The 22,867-nt window shown below is 37.1% G+C and overlaps 1 protein-coding gene across 4 annotated transcripts; it reads left to right on the plus strand.

Moving 5' to 3' along the window:
* Positions 1–338: 338 nt before the first annotated feature.
* Positions 339–10,061, plus strand: LOC135615326 (membrane-anchored ubiquitin-fold protein 3-like). 4 transcript variants are annotated; one of them, XM_065113637.1, is made up of 6 exons: positions 339–557; positions 708–844; positions 965–1,090; positions 7,803–7,973; positions 9,608–9,683; positions 9,779–10,061. In XM_065113637.1, exons 2-5 carry the CDS (start codon positions 715–717, stop codon positions 9,661–9,663), a joined length of 483 nt encoding a protein of 160 aa, XP_064969709.1. In that variant the 5' UTR covers positions 339–557; positions 708–714; the 3' UTR covers positions 9,664–9,683; positions 9,779–10,061. The 4 variants fall into 4 exon arrangements, with proteins under 4 accessions (XP_064969709.1, XP_064969710.1, XP_064969708.1 ...); XM_065113638.1 differs by having other exon boundaries at positions 9,783–10,061; XM_065113636.1 differs by having other exon boundaries at positions 342–557; positions 9,608–10,061.
* Positions 10,062–22,867: the final 12,806 nt, after the last annotated feature.

The raw sequence follows: 22,867 nt of genomic DNA on the forward strand, positions 1-22,867 counted from the left end.
CTTGTTTTATTACCTAAATGAATTATTTGAATTTAAAACTGTTTTCTATTGTTTAATATTTATTTATAGGATTTCAAGCCCTCTAAAAAGGAGATTCTGAATCCCTTATTTCTATGATAATTCCCATTCAACAAATCAAAATTAATTTTCACTAAGCATTTGATTATCTGTAAAGAGGACTCTCTGTAGATCTTTCTACACTAAATAAAAGAATATACCAAAATTTAGTGGTCTACAAAAAAACCTTAATATAATATTTCCGTATGTTTTGATTTTATTGATTTAACATTGGATTTGAATAGTGACAGTCTTTTGGGCCAAAAAAAAAAGATAAAATTTCTGTTTTGCCACGCTTCCGCGTTGTCGTCTTCTCTGGTCAAAGTGGAGCAGCCGCCGAAACGGCTCCGTTGCTTCTCCCTCTTCCCTTCTTCTTCTTCTTCTTCTTCCGAAGCATGCCTCGCTCTCGAAGCCCGAACCCTAGCAATTTCATATAACCTCTTCAAATCGTCGCAGGATCTCGCGATTGCCCCCTTCTCCCGCACGATTTCCGCATAAAGGTGATGTTTTTGCCCTCCTCTCTCTTCCTTGGGGCGGAATTTTAGCTGTTTTATTCTCCCTTTCTCTTCTATCTTGGCCTTTGAATCCTTTGCTGGATCGAGAGGCGATTCAGGGCACTGATTTTGTGTTCTTTGGTTGGGTCTTGTCAGATAGCAAATGCCAGAGGAGGATCTGCTCGAGCTTAGGTTTCGGCTCTATGATGGATCGGACATCGGTCCCATCCGGTATTCTTCGTCTTCCACCATTGCCATGCTCAAAGAGAGGATTGTGTCGGAGTGGCCACGAGGTAGGGTTTTTGTGTTTCCTGTTCTTGGGGGTTTATAGATCTGTTCAAGACGTTCATTTGTTTTCCTTTCCAGTGCATCCTCTGTGTGTTTCTTGAAGTGATGAATACTGTCCTTTCCAGTCCTTGCGAGTTGTGTTGATCTTGTGGTACTCTTGAAGGAGGGTGCTCCAAATTTAGTTCGTTTGTCGTGTATGCTTCATGCCAATCAAGAGTTATTCGGATATCATGTGCATTTGACCCGTGAAGGTCTTTTTTCTTTGTCCTCTATGTGTCGTATCGTATTCAGATCATGTGCTAAGAATTCAGAGAGGCACTTGCCATCAGTGATTCAATGCTGCCCCTTCTTAGGAGGCTGTTTCCTTTCTCTTTCTTCATGCTCTTGACAATTCTGTCAGCTCCATTTTAAATGGATGCTTAAAGAGAGTTAGATGGCTTTTAGTGTTTTACTAGTCAATTTTTGCACAATTTTCCAGGATCAGATATACTTACTTTTGTTATAGTATACGTTGCAAATTTGTTGCTAGTGTTGGTTGAGAAGCCTTCTGTTTCCCTGAAGTAGGTATTGCTTACTATCGTGAATGCGAATTCATTTTATTGTCCCGAATTGGGATCTTTCTGAATTTAGTTATATTTTGTAACTTTTTTTTTTGTCGTAGAACTTATGTATGACTTGCAATTTGTTCTCGGACATTGCACTATGTATGAGAACGTTCAGCAGCAATTCTGGTTCAGATGGATTTTACAACGCATGGACATTATGTATACACACTTTATATGCCTGTTTAGGAGTGTATCCCATGCATAGTAAAGTACAAATCTCCTGCTGTTTACTAGGAAAGGTTGCATAACTTTTTCCTAGAATTGGTGTATTTCTTCAGCTTATTATGGCAAATTATATATCTTGCAGTAAGGTAATTTTGAGTTCATCATGATTCAGCTGTTCCAGAACTTCTCATTTTACCTAGGTAGTTGATAAAATTTAAATACTACATTTAAGTAATGATGATGGCATGCTGTTGAATTGGATAAATGTTTAATATTAATGTAATTTTTGGATGCAAGTTTTCTATCATGATGTGCTTGCAGAGAAAATATTCAGTAAAAAGTGTTATTTAAGTTGGATAAATGATTGATAATGTTTGCTTGTTAAACTCAGGCAAGTTTTTGTTCATGGTTAGCTTGCACAGAAGTTATACCTGTAAAAGAGTGATAACTTTTCCGTATAGTTTATGTTTCTAATACAGGTAATGATATTGGGCTATGATAATTTATGCTAAAAAGATGGATTTACTTTAATTGTAATTCAAATGCGCATTATGATACTTAGGAACTGAATTGGGCTATTGTAATGTTTATGTGAAAAACATGAACGTACCTTGTTTGAAATTCAAATGTGCATTAGGATACTTAGGACCTTGATTTGCTGAACATTGTGCTTCTAACATTTTAAGAATGCCACCGTACAAAGTCGACATACAAGAGTTGCCATTCTAAAATTTTGGAACTCTTAAAACCATGTGAGAAGTATGGCATTTTCTAACCTAGTGTCACGGACAAACTTCGAAACAGGATGTTTGATGTAATGCTTATGTATGTCCGTATCTTTTGGCATGTTCATGCCTTGTACAGCATGTAGAGGGGCAGCCGAAGGCTTAATAGTCCCATTTTAGTTGGGTTGGTGGCCTCTTTAGGCTTGTAAATAAAGGTTGTGTCATGTGGACACGTGTGAGAGATTTTCGGTCTGTAATGGATCATTTTACCCTTTGTTGTGCCACTGTTCATAGCTTGTAAAGTCTGTTTGTAATTTGCATTGTCTATGAAGTGTTTTTCGGAGATGTTTGCTTGTGGATCCCGATTGAGGCGTTCTCTCTAACCCGTTCTCTCTTTTGGTGGTCCTAAGGGACAATGAGAGGCTTCGGGGAGGCTGACCTTTGCGGACGGACACGTAAGGGTGCCGCACGACTTAGGCAAAACCAGCTAAGTCCGTGACAGATAGTATCAGAGCGGGACAAGCACTCATAGAAACACTTAGCATGCAAACGTGGGGGACCTAACGGGGTTGCGTTGAGGGCAGTCAGCACACGCGCGACCGTTTGGGGGAAAACGGGCATGAAGATGTAGGGAAAAGGAGTCACTCAGAGGAGCGGACGTCTGAGATTGACATTCAGAGGAATGGCCAACCCTTCGCACAAGAGGCACCACGAGAACAGGCAAGCTTGGATGAATGTGGAGCGCACAAAGGTTGGGATGGCTGAGTTTGAGCTACGGCTCAACGTTGACAACCATACTTGATGGTGCTCAAGACAAGCGAGGCGCTTGGAAAAGGATGAGACCATCCAAGGTGGAATGAGTTGCTCAACGACCAAAAGAGTTATGCAAAGCTCACAGAGGTGAGGGGAATTGCTAACTCGAAGAATTTGGTACTCATGCATGGGCTTGTATGCGGACGATGGAATGTTCGTGGCCATCCCAAGGCGACCGAAACTCGGCGCCATGGAGCATTGAAACTTTCTCTTCGGCATGTGAAGGATACGTCTGTAGGAGGCTGAAGTGTGCAACGAGTTCAGCATGTTGCTAGGCCTTGAGTGGTGCAGCGGGGGCTGTATTGATTTGGAGTCGCAATCTAGCAAGTGCGTTTGCAGGAGGCAGAACAATGCACAGTTTGTTCAGCAAATCGGAGTAGTCCAAGGGGATGGTGGTCTCCGAAACGAAGAGAGATGTTGCTCCAATGGGACAGTTATCCAGGAGGGATAAGTCCCGGCTCTCCAGAGAGAGAATCATGTGAGACGGACCTCACATGTTGAGGAGGAGTACCTCAACAAACAACAACTCCACGAAGCTCGATGGACTGAGCAAGCGGCGAGGAGTCGTCGCATGATCTCGCTTGAGAGAATGCATTGGTGGATGCATTGCGAGATCAAGTGGGGGAGCGACCCAAAGCAACTTAAATGAAGGCACACTTGGAGTCGATGTGTAGATCGGACTCAAGGGAGGGCTGACCCGTGGAATGGTGGGCGCGAGGGCCACCATCGACTTAATGCAAAAACGAGGAGCGGAGCAACTTGGGTGTAACTTGGCGAAGTACCCAAGCCGCATGAAGGGAGCCAGCATAGAAGTTGGAACATGGAGTAGAGGCACAGTGCTTTTCTTAAACAGAGGTCAAGGACATGAACTCTTGCAGAGGTAAGAGTAGGATCATGTTGTTCCATGGGTTCTTCATTCTAATGGAGCAGACTCATCTTGCATGGTGCCAAAGACGAAGGGAGCTTCTGGGCACATGCACCTTATCTCGAAGGAGCATTTGATGAAGGAACTAAGGCGACTCAATTTGCGGAGGCGAAGTTGGGTTCATAAGGCCTTAGCATGGGGCAAGAGGACGCAGAGGCGGGTACTCTTGAAGAATATGCCACAGTGTTGCCATTCAAGTTGCCATGAAGGAAGCGGTGCATAGCGGAGATTGTGCTGGTAGGGGCAGAGGCCCAGGATCCAGACAATGGTGCACAAATTATAGTGAAGTCGGTGGACTTCAGGAGCTACTAGGCGACGGACTGTCCTAGAGCGGTGCTTCATCTAGGTGTGACCCAAGAGTGGGTGGATGAAGGCCGATTGCCAAAGGAGCGAACAAAATCGAAGGTGGAGGAGACCTTGCGATGTATTGGCAGAGGCCACACATGGAGGGTTCACAATTCGAGTTTATTCCACAAGGATCAGAATGCAATGGAGATGTCACCAGGAGGCGACATGGTGCAGCGGATCGTGGTGGAACAGTTCGTGGCAATGCGATACACACGACATAGTCCCGGGAGGGACTAGATCATATGGAGGTATGATCGGGAGCTACTGGAAGCTCCACTTCGGTGAACAACACGACGGCAAGAAGGGCTATGGATTCAAGGAGTGAAGGCCATGGTACCACAGAGGCGGGTCTTCCGGGCATGCATCGAATTTTGCATCGGATGAAAACCTTGGTCATCAGCATATTGGGCTGTGTTCCAGAGCTCATATTCGCTTAAGGGAGCCCGACAAGTCAGAGGACAAGGTCGAGTAAGCGAACGTTGCTATCAAGGAAGCTAAGGAGAACAGAATCGGTGCAAACCCTACAACGTGATGGCAGAGGCCATGCATGGGAGTTGCAGTCTGTCTTTCCATCGACCAAACGGACTGCTTGGAGAACACAGAGGTGTTGAAGCAGGGGGTCGAAAGGGGCGAGGAAGCGACGACGAGTCCAGAGGGACTTAGCTACCCAAAATCAAGCATCAGTTAGAATGGAGGTGGACTCAGAGGAGTGCCACAAAGACATATTTACTGATCGTGAAGAAAAGGGATGCAGATGCGAGGCGACGGATAGTAGGGCCATGGGCATGGCAACGCCATGGTACCGCAGAGGCGGGACTTCCGTGAAAGTCATTGATCCCTTGCTCTTATGGAGGGAGAGCGTTTGGTCGTGAAAGGGGCCGAGGAGGTGGAGCATGTAGAGGCAATCTCCAAGTACCGAGACAAGGCTGAAGGGTAGAGGCCGAGGAACTTCGTAAGACCGGTGTCAATATGCTTCTCATCAAGATAGCCGAAAGTGAAGGACTTCGGGTTATGCAAGAGTGCATAACCAAGGAACGAAGCAGGCAGTACGTGGTGCTGTACCTTTGCTACTCAGTGGAGTAGGCGGCAGGGTTGATGGAGAAGACGGTACAATCCCAGAGGCGACCAAACCTATGAGCGAATTACTCCAAGTTGGGGTGAAAACTTCCTGCATTCCAGAAGTTCGATGGCATTGAGAAGGTGAATCACAGTAACTAACTCAACGCAAGGAGTGCAAACACTTCAAGTGCTTCAGAAGTGTGAGCAAAGAGCAGGCGAAGGCTAGTAACCAGCTCGATGCATGGAGTACAACCTCGAGGAGGCGGGCGAAGTCAAGTAACCTTTGCCTTCTCAACTCTTAAGAGAATGGGCGAAACCGAGTACTCCAATTCTCTAATCTATCTAGCAGAGGAGCTCTGCACAAGTTCAAAGACCCTTCGAAGATAATGGAAGACAATAGTTGTCAAATCCTCACCAATGGTGATTAGTGCTACTGAGAATAGATTGTCCGCTTCATTTCCCAACGAAATGGCAATCGAAAGCGGAAGTGATGCGAACCTACTTGGATGTGACAACTAAGTGAAAGAAGAGTCAATGAGCAAATTTTGTGGAGGAAGGACCCAAAACTTCAGAAGTTTGCGAGACGATGCTCGTTAAAGCTCCAACAAGCATCCACCCAGTTCAAGCAGCATGTGGAATTTGAGAGACTGGCGCAGTAAGGATGGTCTTTTCCTTCATTTAGGGGATCCGCAGGAATCAACAAGGATCAACACAACTCAGCCAACCCCACACCAGAGTCAGAGTCATTGGTGAGTTGAAGCAGCATGGCGGATCAAAGGTTCGACTACTCAAAAACAGCAGCGGAGAGCAGCAAGGAGCCAAGAGGCGCATTGTAGCTGGAGCAGGAGATTGAAGACTCAGTAAAGGCGAGGAGTTGCAGTGTCGACAAAGGCTTCAACGAGGACGTCGAAGGAATAAGTGGGGGAGAATGTCACGGACAAACTTCGAAACAGGATGTTTGATGTAATGCTTATGTATGTCCGTGTCTTTTGGCATGTTCATGCCTTGTACAGCATGTAGAGGGGCAGCCGAAGGCTTAATAGTCTCATTTTAGTTGGGTTGGTGGCCTCTTTAGGCTTGTAAATAAAGGTTGTGTCATGTGGACACGTGTGAGAGATTTTCGGTCTGTAATGGACCATTTTACCCTTTGTTGTGCCACTGTTCATAGCTTGTAAAGTCTGTTTGTAATTTGCATTGTCTATGAAGTGTTTTTCGGAGATGTTTGCTTGTGGATCCCGATTGAGGCGTTCTCTCTAACCCGTTCTCTCTTTTGGTGGTCCTAAGGGACAATGGGAGGCTTCGAGGAGGCTGACCTTTGCGGACGGACACGCAAGGGTGCCGCACGACTTAGGCAAAACCAGCTAAGTCCATGACACTAGTGTGAGGCTTATGAAGTCCTTTTTCTTTTCAGTTCTTGTTTTTATTTCTTTTCCCTTTCTTTTACTTTTCTTTTTTGTCTATTTTTTCCCTCTCTCTCTAAAGAGGAGGGGGAGGACTGGAGGATTAAGTTTAGACTTCATTTCTAGATATTGTGAATTAGGTGTTGTTACTTCCATGGTATTCTATATAGAACCATAGATAACCATGTGAGTCTTTAAGATCCGTTAACTTATTTTTTCTTCAGTTTGCATCATATTTTTCATGTTATTGATCACTTGCCACAAGAAAGATATCATGGCAATGAAACAATGATAAATGATATAGGTAGGATTGTATGTGGCATGTTCTCCAGTTGTAGGAAGAATAGATGGAGCAGGATTATCAAGTTTTCACAAACTTGGGATTTACTGTAAGATCAATCATATTCCTTGAGGCCAGCTAAGTGGCAGATTGAATTGCAAATTTGATTGATAGATTGAAAGTGAAATAACTCTATTTCAGGATTTTTTGCTCTTTTTGACCTCCAATGCCTCTGGAGTCTATTTTCGCTGCTTTAATCAATGAATGTATTCTTTAAGAACAAAAAGTTGTACAGTTAAACTTCTCAGTATATCAACTACATAGTCTGAATTAAGATCACTTGGGTCGTGATAATTTCTATGAAAAGGGACAAGCATGTTGTTTATGACAAATGTGGTATTGGTATTGAGAATTAATACATCTGGCGCTTTAAAGCAGATAAATTGTGGATGATGATTTAGTTTCATGTGGCATTCAAGAGCATATTCTGGTTATCTATCATTTATATCCTCTTTCTGTCAAATACATTCACCTTGTTTATCATCAATATCTCCATGTTAACCTGTTAGTTTGTTGCATTCTTGGTTGTTCCATCTACTGTTGAGCTTGGGTTTCTCATTTCCATATACTCTCCTCATTTTAGATAAGCAGATTATACCAAAAATCGCTAATGATGTCAAATTGATAAGTGCGGGGAAAATCTTGGAGAACAGCAGAACAATCTCTCAGTGCAAGCCAACTTTTGGTGAGCTCCCTGGAGGTATTATCACCATGCATGTTGTTGTGCAGCCATCATCAGCTAAGTCTAAAACAGGTGATGTGAATCTCATTTATATTTTGTTTTTTCTTGTTTATATCACCTTGGAACTATATATTCTTTTTTAGAATTACTTCTGGATCAAACTTTGTAAAATTCGAATTTGGTAAATCGTAGTGTGAGGGTCGATTCACATCTTATTTTCTCAAGATGTGTTATCAAGTGCTAGTAATTTGTATTGAAAAATTCACCTGTTCTCTTAAATTAATATGATATGAAGTGATCTTAGGTCTTCTAACTAGGTGCCCAGCTTAGCGAGTAAATGTCAACCAGTGAAGTTATTTAAAAGTTGGGAAGAATGTAAATGTTAATTTTAGGATACTGTATGTACAGAAGATTACTAGTATGATAATTATAAATTCTGTGCATTAATGGTAGCCATGTGTATTTTGCAAAAATAAGTACAAGAAATGTGGAAAGCAATCACACCACCTGTACAGAACATGCTTGCTCTTGAACAAAACTAAGGTTTCGAAGTTAACTTGAAATGCAAATTTCTGAATTGGATTGGCCTACAATAAAACTGTCATGTCCTATGTATCTTATTGCTTACTGCAAATAAGCTACTGCAGAAGAAGGGTGGGCCAAGAATCTATTTCCTGTAGATGCCATAGAATGTGGTTGGGAATTAACTGATATCTGACACAAGCTTGATTTGCTAAATGATTTCAGTTGTTTCAGATTCAAAGGAACTGCAAAGGCAGGAATTGCCAAATTAAAAATGATGTTTCGAGATATTAAATTTAAGTCACCGATGTACATATATTTTCATTTCAGTCAGCCTAGGATGGGATATGGTGGTGGTCTTCTTCATATTATTGCCTTGGTCTGAAGAGATTAGCTGTCTCAAGAAGGCAACCATGTGAGACAAAAGAAGGATTTTTCTTTTTCTCAGATGAGAGAAAACATAGCTTTAATGTGGGACTATCCACCAAGGATTTAAATATCAGTTTGATATTGGTTTAAATAGTCTATTGGAATAGTATGGTACCAATATAACAACCCTCCTATCTAATGTACAATAACAACAAAATCATAAGTCCCAATTATTTGGGATTGATTATATGAATCTTTTGTCGTCATCGAGATATATAAAGCCTCTTGTCTTATGTCATTAAATAAAATATTATAAAAAGAAATTGATATGTGCTGTTATTGAGTTATATGTTCCAATACTGATATTCAAACCTAAATGCTTTGCTATCCACAACACCTAGTCTTATTACTTCAAGAAAATTTGCTAATGTTTCATGGATTGTATGAAATGCATGATTTGGATCTCCCACAGAGATGGAAGCCTTAGATATAGGGGGAGCGTCTCAAAAATGTTTCCTCAGGATTCAAATTTAATTGTTTCCTTAATGGATGACAATTATGTTTAAGCACATTCAGTCCTTTTCATGTTTTCCCTGAATCTAAAACCTACATAATCAAATTGTTGACTAGTCTTGGAATTAGCTTTTTATTATATTGGGTATGATAAAGATTTCATTTTTTTCTACATACTTGGTTCACGTGTTGAATGTGATCAGCACATTCATCGCTTTAGATATCATCTCATTAAATATTTAACATTATGTGGTTTATGGCTGCCTGAAAATAGAATATCATTGCTATTTTTTTCTTGACAGAGAAGAAAGTTGATGAGTTGCCAAAGAAGGCAGCCTGTTACTGTTCGATATTGTAGAGCAATGAATCTCTTCTATGGTACGTAGTTAGCAGCAATAGAATCATATCCAGCTTTTCATTTAGCGGAAGAGAAGGATGGCACAAAACTCATGGCATGTGTTCTTTTCTTGAAGGAAGGTTCTAATCCTTGCCTCGCTCCGTCGAAGTTGTTATAACATGCTAATCATCTGTGAAAGAAGAGAGGGTCTTAAATGTCTGATATGTATGTATGAAGTAAATTGTCTAGTTTCATTGCGTTTAGGCTACAGTTTTTCCTTGTAACAAAAGTATTCGTTGTATTGATCGAACTCATTGCATATGGAAGTTAAGAGTCTCGAAGGGTGCCCTGTTGTCTCCCACATTGTTCTTGAACACGGATTTTAAACTGGAAGTAAATGCTGATGCGGCTTTTGTTGACATTGGAAGCAGCATAAAGAAAGAAATATTTTCTCGTGGTCTAATCTCTGGTCCGATGATATGCGTTAAAGTTGGATTATGATAGTGATATGATAATTATTCATGGCCAACCAAGATTACCTATGTGTAGCGCACTCAGCAGATAAGTCTTTTACATCGGCATGGCATCAAAACGAAATATGTCCATATTAAAGTACTTAGAATTACTTAATAGTCGACGATTGTAGCAGAAAGAATTTTATATATGGAGAAGAAATGAAATACGTCCTTATTAGAATTACTTAATTTTTTATAATCGACAGAACGAATGTTATATAAGGGGGGTTTCTCCAGATATGTTCGAAGATCAAATTCTTAGAACTTACCCTGAACTCCTGAATGTTGAGTTGAACATTAAGAGGTACTGATGGATACGCACAGCCCAACGGAGATTTGCTTTGGCACTTGTGCTTGCATTGAAGACGAAGACGAAGACGTGCAATTCCTCCCTAAGCAATCTCACCCTATACCATTTGCTTTGCAGCAGATCTGCTTCACCTCGCTGAACTGATCACCTCGCTGAGCTTGATCTTCTAATCTGCCTCTTCCATTGACCCTCTTCTTATTCTACTCGGCAGACATGAGATCAAATCTTTTAACGTAGAAAATCCAATGTGGGAAAAACTACGGGATCGTAGTCCACCTCAAACTTCCACTATCAATAATAATAATAATAGATTTATAGTAAATATTCTCTAGAATAACTAGAGGATCATAATAACATTAACATTAAGAACATAGATCTTGGCTCTAGCATATTAGGATAGATCTCTTCATAAGAGAATTCTAGGTCTCACAAGTGGGTATAGCAGGAAAGTACCTTAGAGATAGTAAACTGTAGATCAACACTGTTAGGATTATAGAGTTTACTGCAAGGATTCTCTACATAAAATTTAGACCAAAACTGATAACGTGTGGCCACCAATCGTCAAGCAAAAAACTCAAAAACCTAACCTTTCTCTCTCATTCTCTCTCTCTTCTTTTCTCTCTCTCTTTTGCCGTGTGCTGTCGTCGTTCACACCACGCCGGAACGCTTGCACGCTGTGCTCTCTAATTTTCTGCCCTCACCTTTTGCCCTTTCTCTCTTAATTATTAATTTAGGCTTATGACCCAAATTGTCCAAGCCCACATATGGATTGAATTTAACAATTCTCTCCCTCCGGTTTATATGGTAGGCTATACTAAACTCGCTTTTTGCCTACATGTTTCAAGTTTCTCCTTAGGCAAAGATTTTATCAACATATCTGATCCATTCTCATTAGTATGCAGTTTTTCTAATTATAATTCTTTCATCTCAAGCAAATCACAAATCTAGTGATATCTCACATCAATATGCTTGGATCTAGAATGATATATTGAATTCTTGGAGAGGTGAATGGTGCTCTAACTGTCATAGTAAACAGTATATCCTTCATGTTTCAAGCCCAATTCCTGTAGAAACTTTTTCATCCATAAAGCTTCCTTGCAAGATTCAGTAATTACTATGTATTCTGTTTCTGTGGTTGATAGAGCAATACACTTCTGTAACTTAGACTGCCAAGAGACTGCTCCTCCTACAAATGTCATCAAGAATCCCAAAGTGGACTTCCTAGAATTAGTATCACCTACCATGTCTACATCTACGTAACCTTCTAACACAAGTTCATCATTACCAAAACATAAACATAACCTGGAAGGAACTCTTAGATATCTTAATATCCATTTCACTACTACCCAATGTTCCTTTCCAGGATTTGAGAAAAATCAGCTGATAACTCTAACTGCATGAGCTATATCTGGCCTAGTATAAATCATAGCATACATCAAACTGCCTACTGCAGATGAGTAAGACACTCTGGATATTTCTTCTTTTTCTTTCTCACTTGTAGGACATTGTTTCGAATTAAGCTTGAAATGACCTGTAAGTGGAGAACAAACTGCTTTGGCTTTACTCATGTTGAATCTTTCAAGAACTTTTTCAATGTAAGTCTCCTTAGATAGCCAAATCTTTCTTTTCTTCCTATTACGAAGAATCTTCATGCCAAATATTTGTTTCACTGATCCTAAGTCTTTCATGGCAAAAGATTTACTTAGCTCTCTTTTAAGCTTTTCAATTTTTCCAGCATCATGACCAACAATCAGCATATCATCAACATATAGTAGTAAAATAATAAAATTATCATCTGAAAATTTCTTCATAAACACACAATGATCAAATGTGGTTCTATTGTAACTTTGGCTCATCATAAAGGAATCAAACTTCTTATATCACTATCTAGGTGCTTGTTTGAGTCAATATAAGCTTTTCCTAAGCTTACACACCATATTTTCTTTTCCCTTGATTTTGAAACCTTCTGATTGCTCCATGTAAATTTTTTTTTTTAAGTCACCATGAAGAAATGCTATTTTCACATCAAGTTGCTCAACTTTTAAATTCAAACGGGCAGCCAAATCAAGAACAACTCGGATAGAGGATATTTTCACAACTAGAAAAAATATTTCTTCAAAGTCAATACATTTCTTCTGACCGAATCTTTTCACAACTAGTCATGCTTTGTATCTTTGTTGTGAGCTATTGTTTTCAGTCTTCAATTTATAAACTCACTTATTCTTGCGAGCTTTCTTCTCTTTAAGCAATTTTACCAAGTCATAGGTGTGGTTCTCAAGCAAGGATCTCATCTCTTCTTGTATGGTTTTAACCCACTTATTCTTATTCTCATGTAGAATAGTTTCTTGGTAAGTTTCTGGCTCTTCCCTGTCAGTAAGCATAACATACTCATGTGGAGGATATCTGGTAGATGGTTGTCGTTCTCTAGTGGATCTTCTCAATGGAATCTCAACTGGTGGTGAAGGTGCTTGTTCAGTTGGTTCAGCATCATCAACTATAGGTGTATCATCACTGGTATTCTCACCACAATCTTCTTGTTCATCTTCCCCATGATCATCATGAACTACAGGTGAAGGAACTTGACCCAAACTCCAAGGAATATAAACAGATGTTTTTGGCTTCTCAATATTATCACCATCATCAAACAATTGGTCTTCAAGAAACACAACATCTCTATTTCTAATAATCTTCTTATTTACTAGATCTCATAATCTGTACCAAAACTCTTCATGACCATATCCCAAGAAGATACATGCTTTTGCTTTACTATCAAGCTTAGACCTCTCATCTTTGGGAATATGAACAAATGCTTTACACCCAAAGACTCTTAAGTGATTATAAGATATATCTTTTCCTCTCCATACTCTCTTTGGAACATCACCTTTCAAAGGAACTAATGGAGAAAGATTTATTAGATCAACTGTAGTTCTCAAAACCTCCCCCCAAAATGACTTTGGTAACTTGGCGTGAGAAAGCATACACCTAATCCTTTCTTCAATGGTTCTGTTCATCCTTTCTGCCACATCATTCTGTTGAGGAGTTTTAGGAACTGTTTTCTCAAGCTTGATACCATGGAACCTGCAATAATTCTCAAAAGGACCTCTGTACTCGCCACTATTATCTGATCGAATACACTTTAGCTTTCTGTCAGTTTATCTTTTAGCACTGACATGAAACTCTTTGAAAATATCGAGTACCTAGTCTTTAGATTTCAAAGCAAAAGCTCACACTTTTCTAGAATAGTCATTAATAAAAGTAATAAAATAAAAAGCACCTCCAAGAGTTCTAGTTTGCATAGTACAAACATCAGTATGAACTAAATCAATAACATCTGATCTTCTAGATGATGGATATATATGAAATGTAACTCTATGTGTTTTTCCAACTAAGCAATGATCACAAGATTTAAGAGATATACCTTGCAACTCTGGTAAGAACTGCTTTTTAGCAAAAGTTTGAAGTACCTTCTCGCTGATATGTCCAAGCCTTTTATGTCAAAGATCTATACTTTCACATTTTTGAATTGCATTAATCTCTCCTTTGTGTAGCTTAGTTTCCATGACATAAAAAGAGTTAAGTTTCTTTCCTCTTACTACAATTAGAGAACCTTTAGTGAGTTTCCATTTGCTTTCATCAAAATAGTGTGTAAAGCCCTCATCACCAAGTCTACCTACAAATATCAAGTTAAGATAAATATCTAAAGCATGTCTTATATCTTTGAGTATCAATTTGCTTTCAATATTGGTCTCCAAGCAAATATCTCCAATATCCACAATCTTATATGTACCACTATTTCTCATTCTGACATTACCAAAATCACCAGCAGTGTAAGATCTAAAAAAATCACCATGAGAAGTGACATAAAATGAAGTACTAGAGTCAATTACCCAATTACTGTCCTGAGCTATAAGATTAACACAACTTTCATCATAGACAATAGTGATATTACCTTTAGCAGCAACTATATTGGTCTCTATCTTATTTTTCTTCATTTCATTCTGTTCTCGCTTCCAAAACCTATACTCTTTCTTCATGTAACCTGGCCTGTTACAGTGCAAACATTTGATATCTCTTCTAGACTTGGATCTTCCTCTATATCTATATGAGTTTCTGCTATGACTTCTTCTACGTCTTTCTTATTTTTCAGTAAAAAATGCACTAGAAGAAGATTCACCCTGTTCTTTCCTTCTGGCATCTTCATTTAGCAAACTGTCTTTAACTATATCTATAGTTAGAGTTTCCTCTAGCGTGGAGTTACAAATAGTCACTACATACGTTTCCCAACTTTCTGGTAAAGAGCTGAGAAGTAATAATCCTTGCATCTCATCATTTATATTCATTTTCATAGCAACCAACTTGTTTGTAAGACTCTGAAATAGGCTTATGTGCTCAATAATATTACCACCATATTTATACTTCAAATTTACAAGTCTTCTAAGGAGAGAAATTCTATTTCCTACTGTCTTTTTCGTAAAGAGATTTTCTAGCCTTTGCCAAACAACATCAGCTCTGGTTTCATCTGAAATATGCTCATGCAAGTTTATATCTATCCATCTTCTAATATAGGCACTGACTTTTCTATGTTGAACTTCTCATTCTTCATCGTTCATAGTAGAAGGTTTATCTTTAACCTTGATAGGCTTATACAAATCTTTGCAATAGAGCAAATCTTCCAATAGACGCCTCCAAGTGGAATAATTTGATGAGTTCAATTTAATCATACCATCTGATTGCTCCAAAAAATCAATCATATAGTGAGACCAAATATTTTAACGTGGAAAACCCAATGTGGGAAAAACCACGGGACCGTAGTCCACCTCAAACTTCCACTATTAATAACAATAATAACATGTTTACAGTAAATCTTCTTTAGAATAACTAGAGTATCATAATAACATTAAGAATATAGATCTTGGCTCTAGCATATTAGGATGGATCTCTTCAAAAAAGAATTCTATGTCTCACAAAATAGGTATAGTAGGAAAGTACCTTAGAGAGGGTAAACTGTACATCAACACTGTTAGGATTATAGAGTTTACTGCGAGGATTCTTCACATAAAATTTGGGCCAAAACTGACAACGTTTGGCCACCGATCGTCAAACAGAAAACTCAGAAACCTAACCTTTCTCTCTCGTTCTCTCTCTCTTCTTTTGTCGTGTGCGGTCGTCGTTCACACCACTCCCGAACGCTTGCACGCTGCGCTCTCTAATTTTCTGCCCTCACCTTTTTCCCTTTCTCTCTTAATTATTGATTTGGGCTTATGGCCTAAATTGTCCAAGCCCATATATGGGCTGGACCCAACACCTCTATAATACTTGATATCAGCCATCCGTGCTTGACCTTATGTTTGTGCACGATAATAGCCTTCTCTCTCGACGATACAATGTGACATCCAACCATGTTTGACATCCACACTGTCTTCCTTTATCTCTAACTCTCCGATGATTAAATCTTTAAGAAACAAAAATTTTTCTCAACCTACAAGACTCATATATGTCAATGTAGCAATTCTAATCATGTTGCAATTATGTATTTAACGAGCATAATTTATTAACCTTCTATTTGGATATGATTTATTTGGCTATATCAATGATTTAAATATAAAAAAAATCTAATTTTAATAATAAAGTAATCATAAATTATGATTATATTAAGATCATCTTATTTTATAAGCTTTTTAAGCCTTAGTTATTGGTTTCATAGTGCCACTAATCACTTCATGCTCATGCAGTGTTATAATAGAAACATAATCCAAGTTACAAAACACTTTCACCAATAGCTCTAGTACTCGATGTTAAGTCTTCTAATCTACCTTAGTGATATAATCAAGAGGAAAATACTATTATTGACTATATATAAAATATAAAAATTATTATAAATAACTTTGCTTTGATAAGTCATTATGAATAAATCAACGTTCATATTTTCAATAACCTAAGAAATGAATATAAGGAATTGACGACTATAATTTGAGCGTGCGAGTCACCAACATAATTAGAAGAATGGTATGATAAATTGTTCAATCATGAAACATATTTAAAGAAAAAGAAAAAAAAAAGACAAGAGTAGTAATTACAGCTCAACTTAACTAAAAATACAAAGGGAAAGGCAACTCCAAATAGTAAGAACTTTAACACAGGGTCAAACAAGTTATCTCCTAGATATATGGGAAATCACTTCAACTCATACAATTAATACAACTACCAAAAGTCCTAGCAGTCTAACAACATGCGAATCAGCAAAGAATCATTTGCTGACCCGTGACAAAGTTGGATATACACTAAAAGTCATTGGTCGACTAATGCCTAATACAACACCTAATTTGCCTAAAGTAAACATCATGATTAGTTCATCTATTCATTTAAGTGATTGGATTTGTCAAGGAGCTTCACATCATATTATCTTTGACCTACAGAATTTATTGATCAATTTTGACTATGATAGCAATTTATTCCTATCACTTATACCGGTTCTATGATACTTAATTTACATTAATAACTTTTAAACTTGATGTTTTATGTGCATCTAAAAAAATTATTTCTATCTCTTAATTCTTCAAATAAAATAATATTTATATTAGGTTTTTTCTTGATTTATTTCTTGTTAAGGATCCAAACATGGGGGCATTCTTATTTCGATGTCGGAATAAAAACATCTTTGAGTGACCACCACTAATGTCTTCATGAGTTACCCAATCAATCACTATTATCTTTGTTGCTATACCATTTAATGTATACCATCATTACCTTGGCCCTTCATCGTCTTCCATTCAATAACAAATAATTTTTTATTACACTGTTCTAGTTTTCAAATAAAGATGTTGGTCAATGTGACTCATTCCTTAGTAATAAAAGTCATAGACTATCTTTAGAAAACACTTCTATATCTTGTCTATACTACTTGAAATTATTTACATTGATATTTAGAGTCTTGCCCTAATCATTTCTTTTGATAATTTTAGTTTCTATATATTATTGTTGTGGACTATTTCACCAAAACACATGGTTCAATTCGTTCAAACATAAATCCAAAGTTACCTTAGTTTTTGTTTATTAAAAAAAAAGTTAAAAATTTCTTCTAGTCCACCATTAAGATAGTCTATTCTAATGAAGATGATGAATACCAAGCCTTAATAATTTACCTTTCAACTTATGACATACAATATTTGAAGTCACCACCATACACACTCTAACTTGTTAGCTCTATTGAAAACACCAATACATAGTTGAAACCACTATTACTCTTCTTTACCAAGCCTTCGTACCATAATCCTTTTAGTCAATAGCCTTTTAGAATGATATCTACCTTAAAAATAGTATGCCCACCTCGAGCCTATAACTTAAATCACCTTTCAAATGTCAATTTCACAAACTCTCAGACCTTCATAAATTAAAAATATTTGATTATTTATATTATGCCTGGTTTTGGCCATACATCTCTCGCAAGTTAAAAACAAGATCTAGATAATATATCTTCATTAGGTATTCAGTTGAACATAATATTTTTTGATGTTTTAATCCTCAAACTCATAATATCTTTATATCATGCCATGTTATATTCATTGAATCTAACTTATCTTATACAACATTGATCCATCGATGATAAAAGCTACTATCATATCCATCTATCATTTGACTAATATGGACACATGCCAAACTCCTTTAAGATCATCTCTTGTTATGTCACCTAACTCAACTAATAGCTTTGCTCCATGTCCTCAACCTTTGTTCCTATTTAACATCTTCTCACCTCAGTAGATTACTCTATACTACCAACCAATGCTGCGTCCTCAACACCACTTGATATGTTTCTGTCTCCTCTTCGATCAAATGATGTTGTTATGCATCAACTTGATTAGGTACATGTCATTGATTCATCACCAACTTTCATACCATTACTAAAATCCAATCATCTCACCCGACTTTAATATCATATAACAACATATTTCAAAAATAATATTTCCAAACTACATTATATTTTTTATCTTCATACTACCATAAGCTCTCAACTTGAGCCTACAAAACTCATAAATATCATCCAAGCTCAAAAATCCCACCCAAAGTTATGTGTGAGGAATATGATGTTTTATATAATAATGTTGTGGACCTTTGTACCTTCCATTCTCATAAAATATTATTGGATATTATAAAATCTTTTGAATTAATTTGAACCAAGATGGATCCATTACTAGATATAAAGCATGCTAGCTAAAAGGTTTCACTTAGCTATCGTGAAGGCTAGTATTTATGATAATTGGATATTAATAATACTTTCTTGTAGGTGACTTCCGACTAATGATGTATTTATGTAATAACCGTCTAGCTTCATTCATCCTCAACATCCTAACTATATATTTAAACTTCAAAAAACTATATATGTCAGGCTCCAAGAACGTGATACAATAAACTTAGCTTATACATGATATCAATCGACTTTGTCAACTATAAATCTAATATTTTTTATTTTTATTTCTATGACAATAAAAAGAATATACTATCTACTTACTAGTATATGTAGATGATATCACCACCACAAGCAACTACTCCATTGAGATTAAATAATTTTGTAAGTAACTAGTAGATCGATTCTCTGTTAAAGATATCGGATTATTGAACTACTTTTTTAGTGTAGAATTCATATTCATATCTATTGACTTTTTTTCTCAAAAAGAAGTATATTTAAGATCTCATATTATAGACAAAGATATTGCTACCCAACTTTCCTTTAAGATCTCATATTATAGATAAAGATATTGTCACTCAAACTATATGATGATAGTTCTACTATGGATTCAACATAGTATCAACAAACACTTAGCTCTCTATAATACTTATCTCTCACTTATCTAAATATTTTATTTATTATTGATAAATTATCATAATTTATACGTCAACCCTCCACCATTCATTTGTCTATAATGAAGTGCATCATATGATATTTTAAAGGGATCTTTAATTATGGTTCTACCTTTATTGATGTTGATTAGGAGGCAATGTTGATGATAGAACATACAAATTATATTCCTTGGTGTAAATTCTATTAGTTGGAGCTGGTAGTCATAGGTGTCCTACAAGCCAATCACGTGAGTGATGGAACGTGTGACACAACACACACTCTTTTTACTTATTACTATTTATTGATATTTTCTTACTTTATCTTATGTATTGCATATATTATGATGTCCATGGATCTATGCAATGAGAATCAGATCGTAATGAGATCAATAATCTCGGTCGTAGGTCATTCGAGAGAGACAACGAGATAATCGAATATACTAGTATGTTGTATACCCGTCAATATGATGGAGGCAGTTAATCTTATAGCTACTCATATGGGGGACACCAAGGATATAGTGTAGGTGCTCATTGGAGAATGAGTTCACTGATTAATCTACTCATGGAATATTAAATGGTTGATGATATCTCATTGTTAGACAGCGATTTCGTCGTCCCATTTGTGTATTTGATCCTTAAACTTGAGACAACAAGGATGTCTTGTATGAGCACTATACTCTTTGATATCAAACTTATATGTTTGGAAGTTCTAGATCTAACACAACCGATCATCGAGAGTGGTAGCCAATTTTACAAGGGTAATTGAGTGTCGATGGAAGATCATTGGTTTTTGATATCATAAGAGAAATATCCTATGTATTCTTGCTTAAGTAAATACCTAGCCAGAGTCATTCGGATTGAGAGAGAAAGAGTTCTCTGGGAGAATCTGATTAGAGCAAAATTCGAATAGAAATCGTATGAGCCTAGTAGTACCATGCTCAATATACGGTCTCTGGGATATTAGATGGAAGAAGGACTATAAATACATAGTAATTAAGGACAGACAGGTCCAATGAATTAGATTCCTTTGTATCGTCTAGGGACTACAGTGTAGTGGCATAGTACATCTATAGTTGATGAGTCCAGTGAATTATTATGAAGATGATAATTCACTGACTAGAAAGAGTTCTGACAGGTATGACTCATAGCTTGCTTGATATTGAGCCTAGAGGATCACACACATATGGTAGGTATTGTGATAAGTAGAGGTTCGGATATGAGATATTCGTTGGTGCCCATATTTTATTGGATATTCAGTAAACTCCTGAATTATTGGATCTTATGAATAGGGTAGGATCTCTAATTTAATAAGAGACGATGAAAGATTATTGGGTAGAGATCTACTAATCTAAGAGGCTTGGATAGTTGGATGGAGATCTAGTACCCAATAGGGCAGGATCCATTAGGTTAAATTGATAGGGATCTCTATAAATAAGAGGGAACCAAAGGGGGGCATAAGCTAAACCCTTTTGGCTGCCATCTCGTATACTCCTCTCTTCTTCTCCTCCTTAGCCAATAGCCTTAGTTTGGGGCGTGTGGATAGCAAGAAGGGAGACCCCTTCTTGATCACATGGTGCACATAGTAAGGAGGATTGTGTAGTAATTTAAGAAGCATCTTCGCAACGCCTGCCATGTGGATCACCAATAGAGAGGAGAACAGTTAACCTCCTTCATCCTCTCTTATAGATTTATAGGTTTTCAAGGATATACGAACTCCCTATATGTAACATATCTTTTACATACACGTAGTTTTTAATTTTACGAGTTTTTATGCACCAATCTTCTCACCACGACAAGAAACTTTTTATGCGAGAAATTCTGGGATTTTGTTTTTCTATTCTTCCGCTACGCATATGATGTTGCCCTAAATTTCTCAATATAAGCTCTAAGAAATAAGAAATAAATACATATTTTATCGTGGAAGTCAAGTATCATGCCGTTGCTACCAATGTTGTAGAACTCAACTGTGTCACTAACTTACTTCACAAACTTGATGTCAATCCTTACTTTGGTCTAATAATTTATTATGATAATATTGGTGCTACCTACTCATGCTCCAATTCAGTATTCCATTCTTGTATAAAGTACATTGCCATTGACTTTTATTTCGTTAGAAATTAAGTTATTAGGTGTCAGCTACCTATATCCCACATTCATACATTTGATAAATTAGTAGACTCTCCCACAAAGTCACTTGTTTACTAAGCATTCTACTCATATCACTCTAAGATTGGCATCCATGATAAAAGCTCAATCTTGTAGGGGGCATAATAGAAAATCAACTATAAATCAAATATTAAATAATTAATAAGATATAATGTTGATATTTATAAGGATATTTAGTCTCACATTGATTGATGAGTAGGGGAACCAATGACTTATAAGCCCACCAGGTCACCTTTACCCTTAGATATATTTTTTTAGGCTCACAAGCCCTGAAAGGGCAAAACCATATAGACATATTCAAAGCGAATAATTTCTTACAAGCCTATGAGGTCGTACGAATGATAACCAAATATTGACTTATCAGAAGGAAGGTCATAAGCTCTTAGCTTATGAACTGCAATTAAGCATTTCTTAATTTATATAAATGATTGAGAAACCAAGGATTTATAAGTTCGTCGAATCACTCCTACCTTCAAAGACCCCCTTTTGGAGTTTACTAAGTTTCAAAAGAATAAAATGGCCAAAGCGGATAATTTCTCACAAGCATACGCAGCCACACCAATGATGACCAAATGTTAACTTATCAGATAAATATAAATTATCTCACGACACAAGCATAATCATGTGCATGATTAAAAGGTAGCCAAGCACTTCTCAATATGTATAAATGTATAATATCATTCATAACCAATACACAACAATAATCATTCGCACATTCTGTTCGAAGAACGTGTTACATAGGATACTCCTCTCTCAACATTCACCAATATAACTAAGATCCAAGGGTTTTAATCTTCCTATTTGTGGGAGAATCCAAGTCAACTCTATATCCACACCATCGATGATTCTTTTGTAACCATAAATTTTCACTTTCACGGGAAAACTCAACTCAAATTACCATAAGCGTTGAGGTTTAGACTGATAGGTGCATGCATTTGATTAGTATGATGGAGTTATTATTCATATATTAGAAATTAGATGGTTGGAATGGAGAGGAGTGTTGGATTACAAAAAAAATAAAAAAATCTACAAATCATTATTAGACTAACTATGCTTTATGAATTGAGTGTTAAATAATTTAGATATAATATAAAAAAATTACATCCTTAAAATGAGAATCTTAAGGTAGACGTGTAGAGTTTTAGGAAAGATAATAAATATATATATTTTTGTGAATAATATTCAAGTATGACTCACCACATTGGTCAAGTTGGGTCAAGAAAATTGGTACCCAACCTAAAAAGAAGAAAAGAAATCTTGATGCTTGTTCAATTCAATTGAGATACAAAAAAAATTAAATCAACTTGATGCATTTATCATAGACATAAGCATAAAAATAATTGATGCACTTTAAAAGGACAAAGCATTTTGGTAAAATATTTTTTTTATGCTTTGATAC

This window comes from Musa acuminata, chromosome BXJ2-6, assembly GCF_036884655.1.
Source record: "Musa acuminata AAA Group cultivar baxijiao chromosome BXJ2-6, Cavendish_Baxijiao_AAA, whole genome shotgun sequence".
NCBI lineage: Eukaryota > Viridiplantae > Streptophyta > Magnoliopsida > Zingiberales > Musaceae > Musa > Musa acuminata.

Coding starts and splice junctions, on each gene's coding strand:
- LOC135615326 (XM_065113637.1), top strand. CDS start 715: ATGCCAGAGGAGGATCTGCTCGAGCTTAGGTTTCGGCTCTATGATGGA. Junction 845..964: donor TGTGTCGGAGTGGCCACGAG/GTAGGGTTTTTG, acceptor TGTCCTTTCCAG/TCCTTGCGAGTTGTGTTGAT. Junction 7,974..9,607: donor ATCAGCTAAGTCTAAAACAG/GTGATGTGAATC, acceptor TTTTCTTGACAG/AGAAGAAAGTTGATGAGTTG.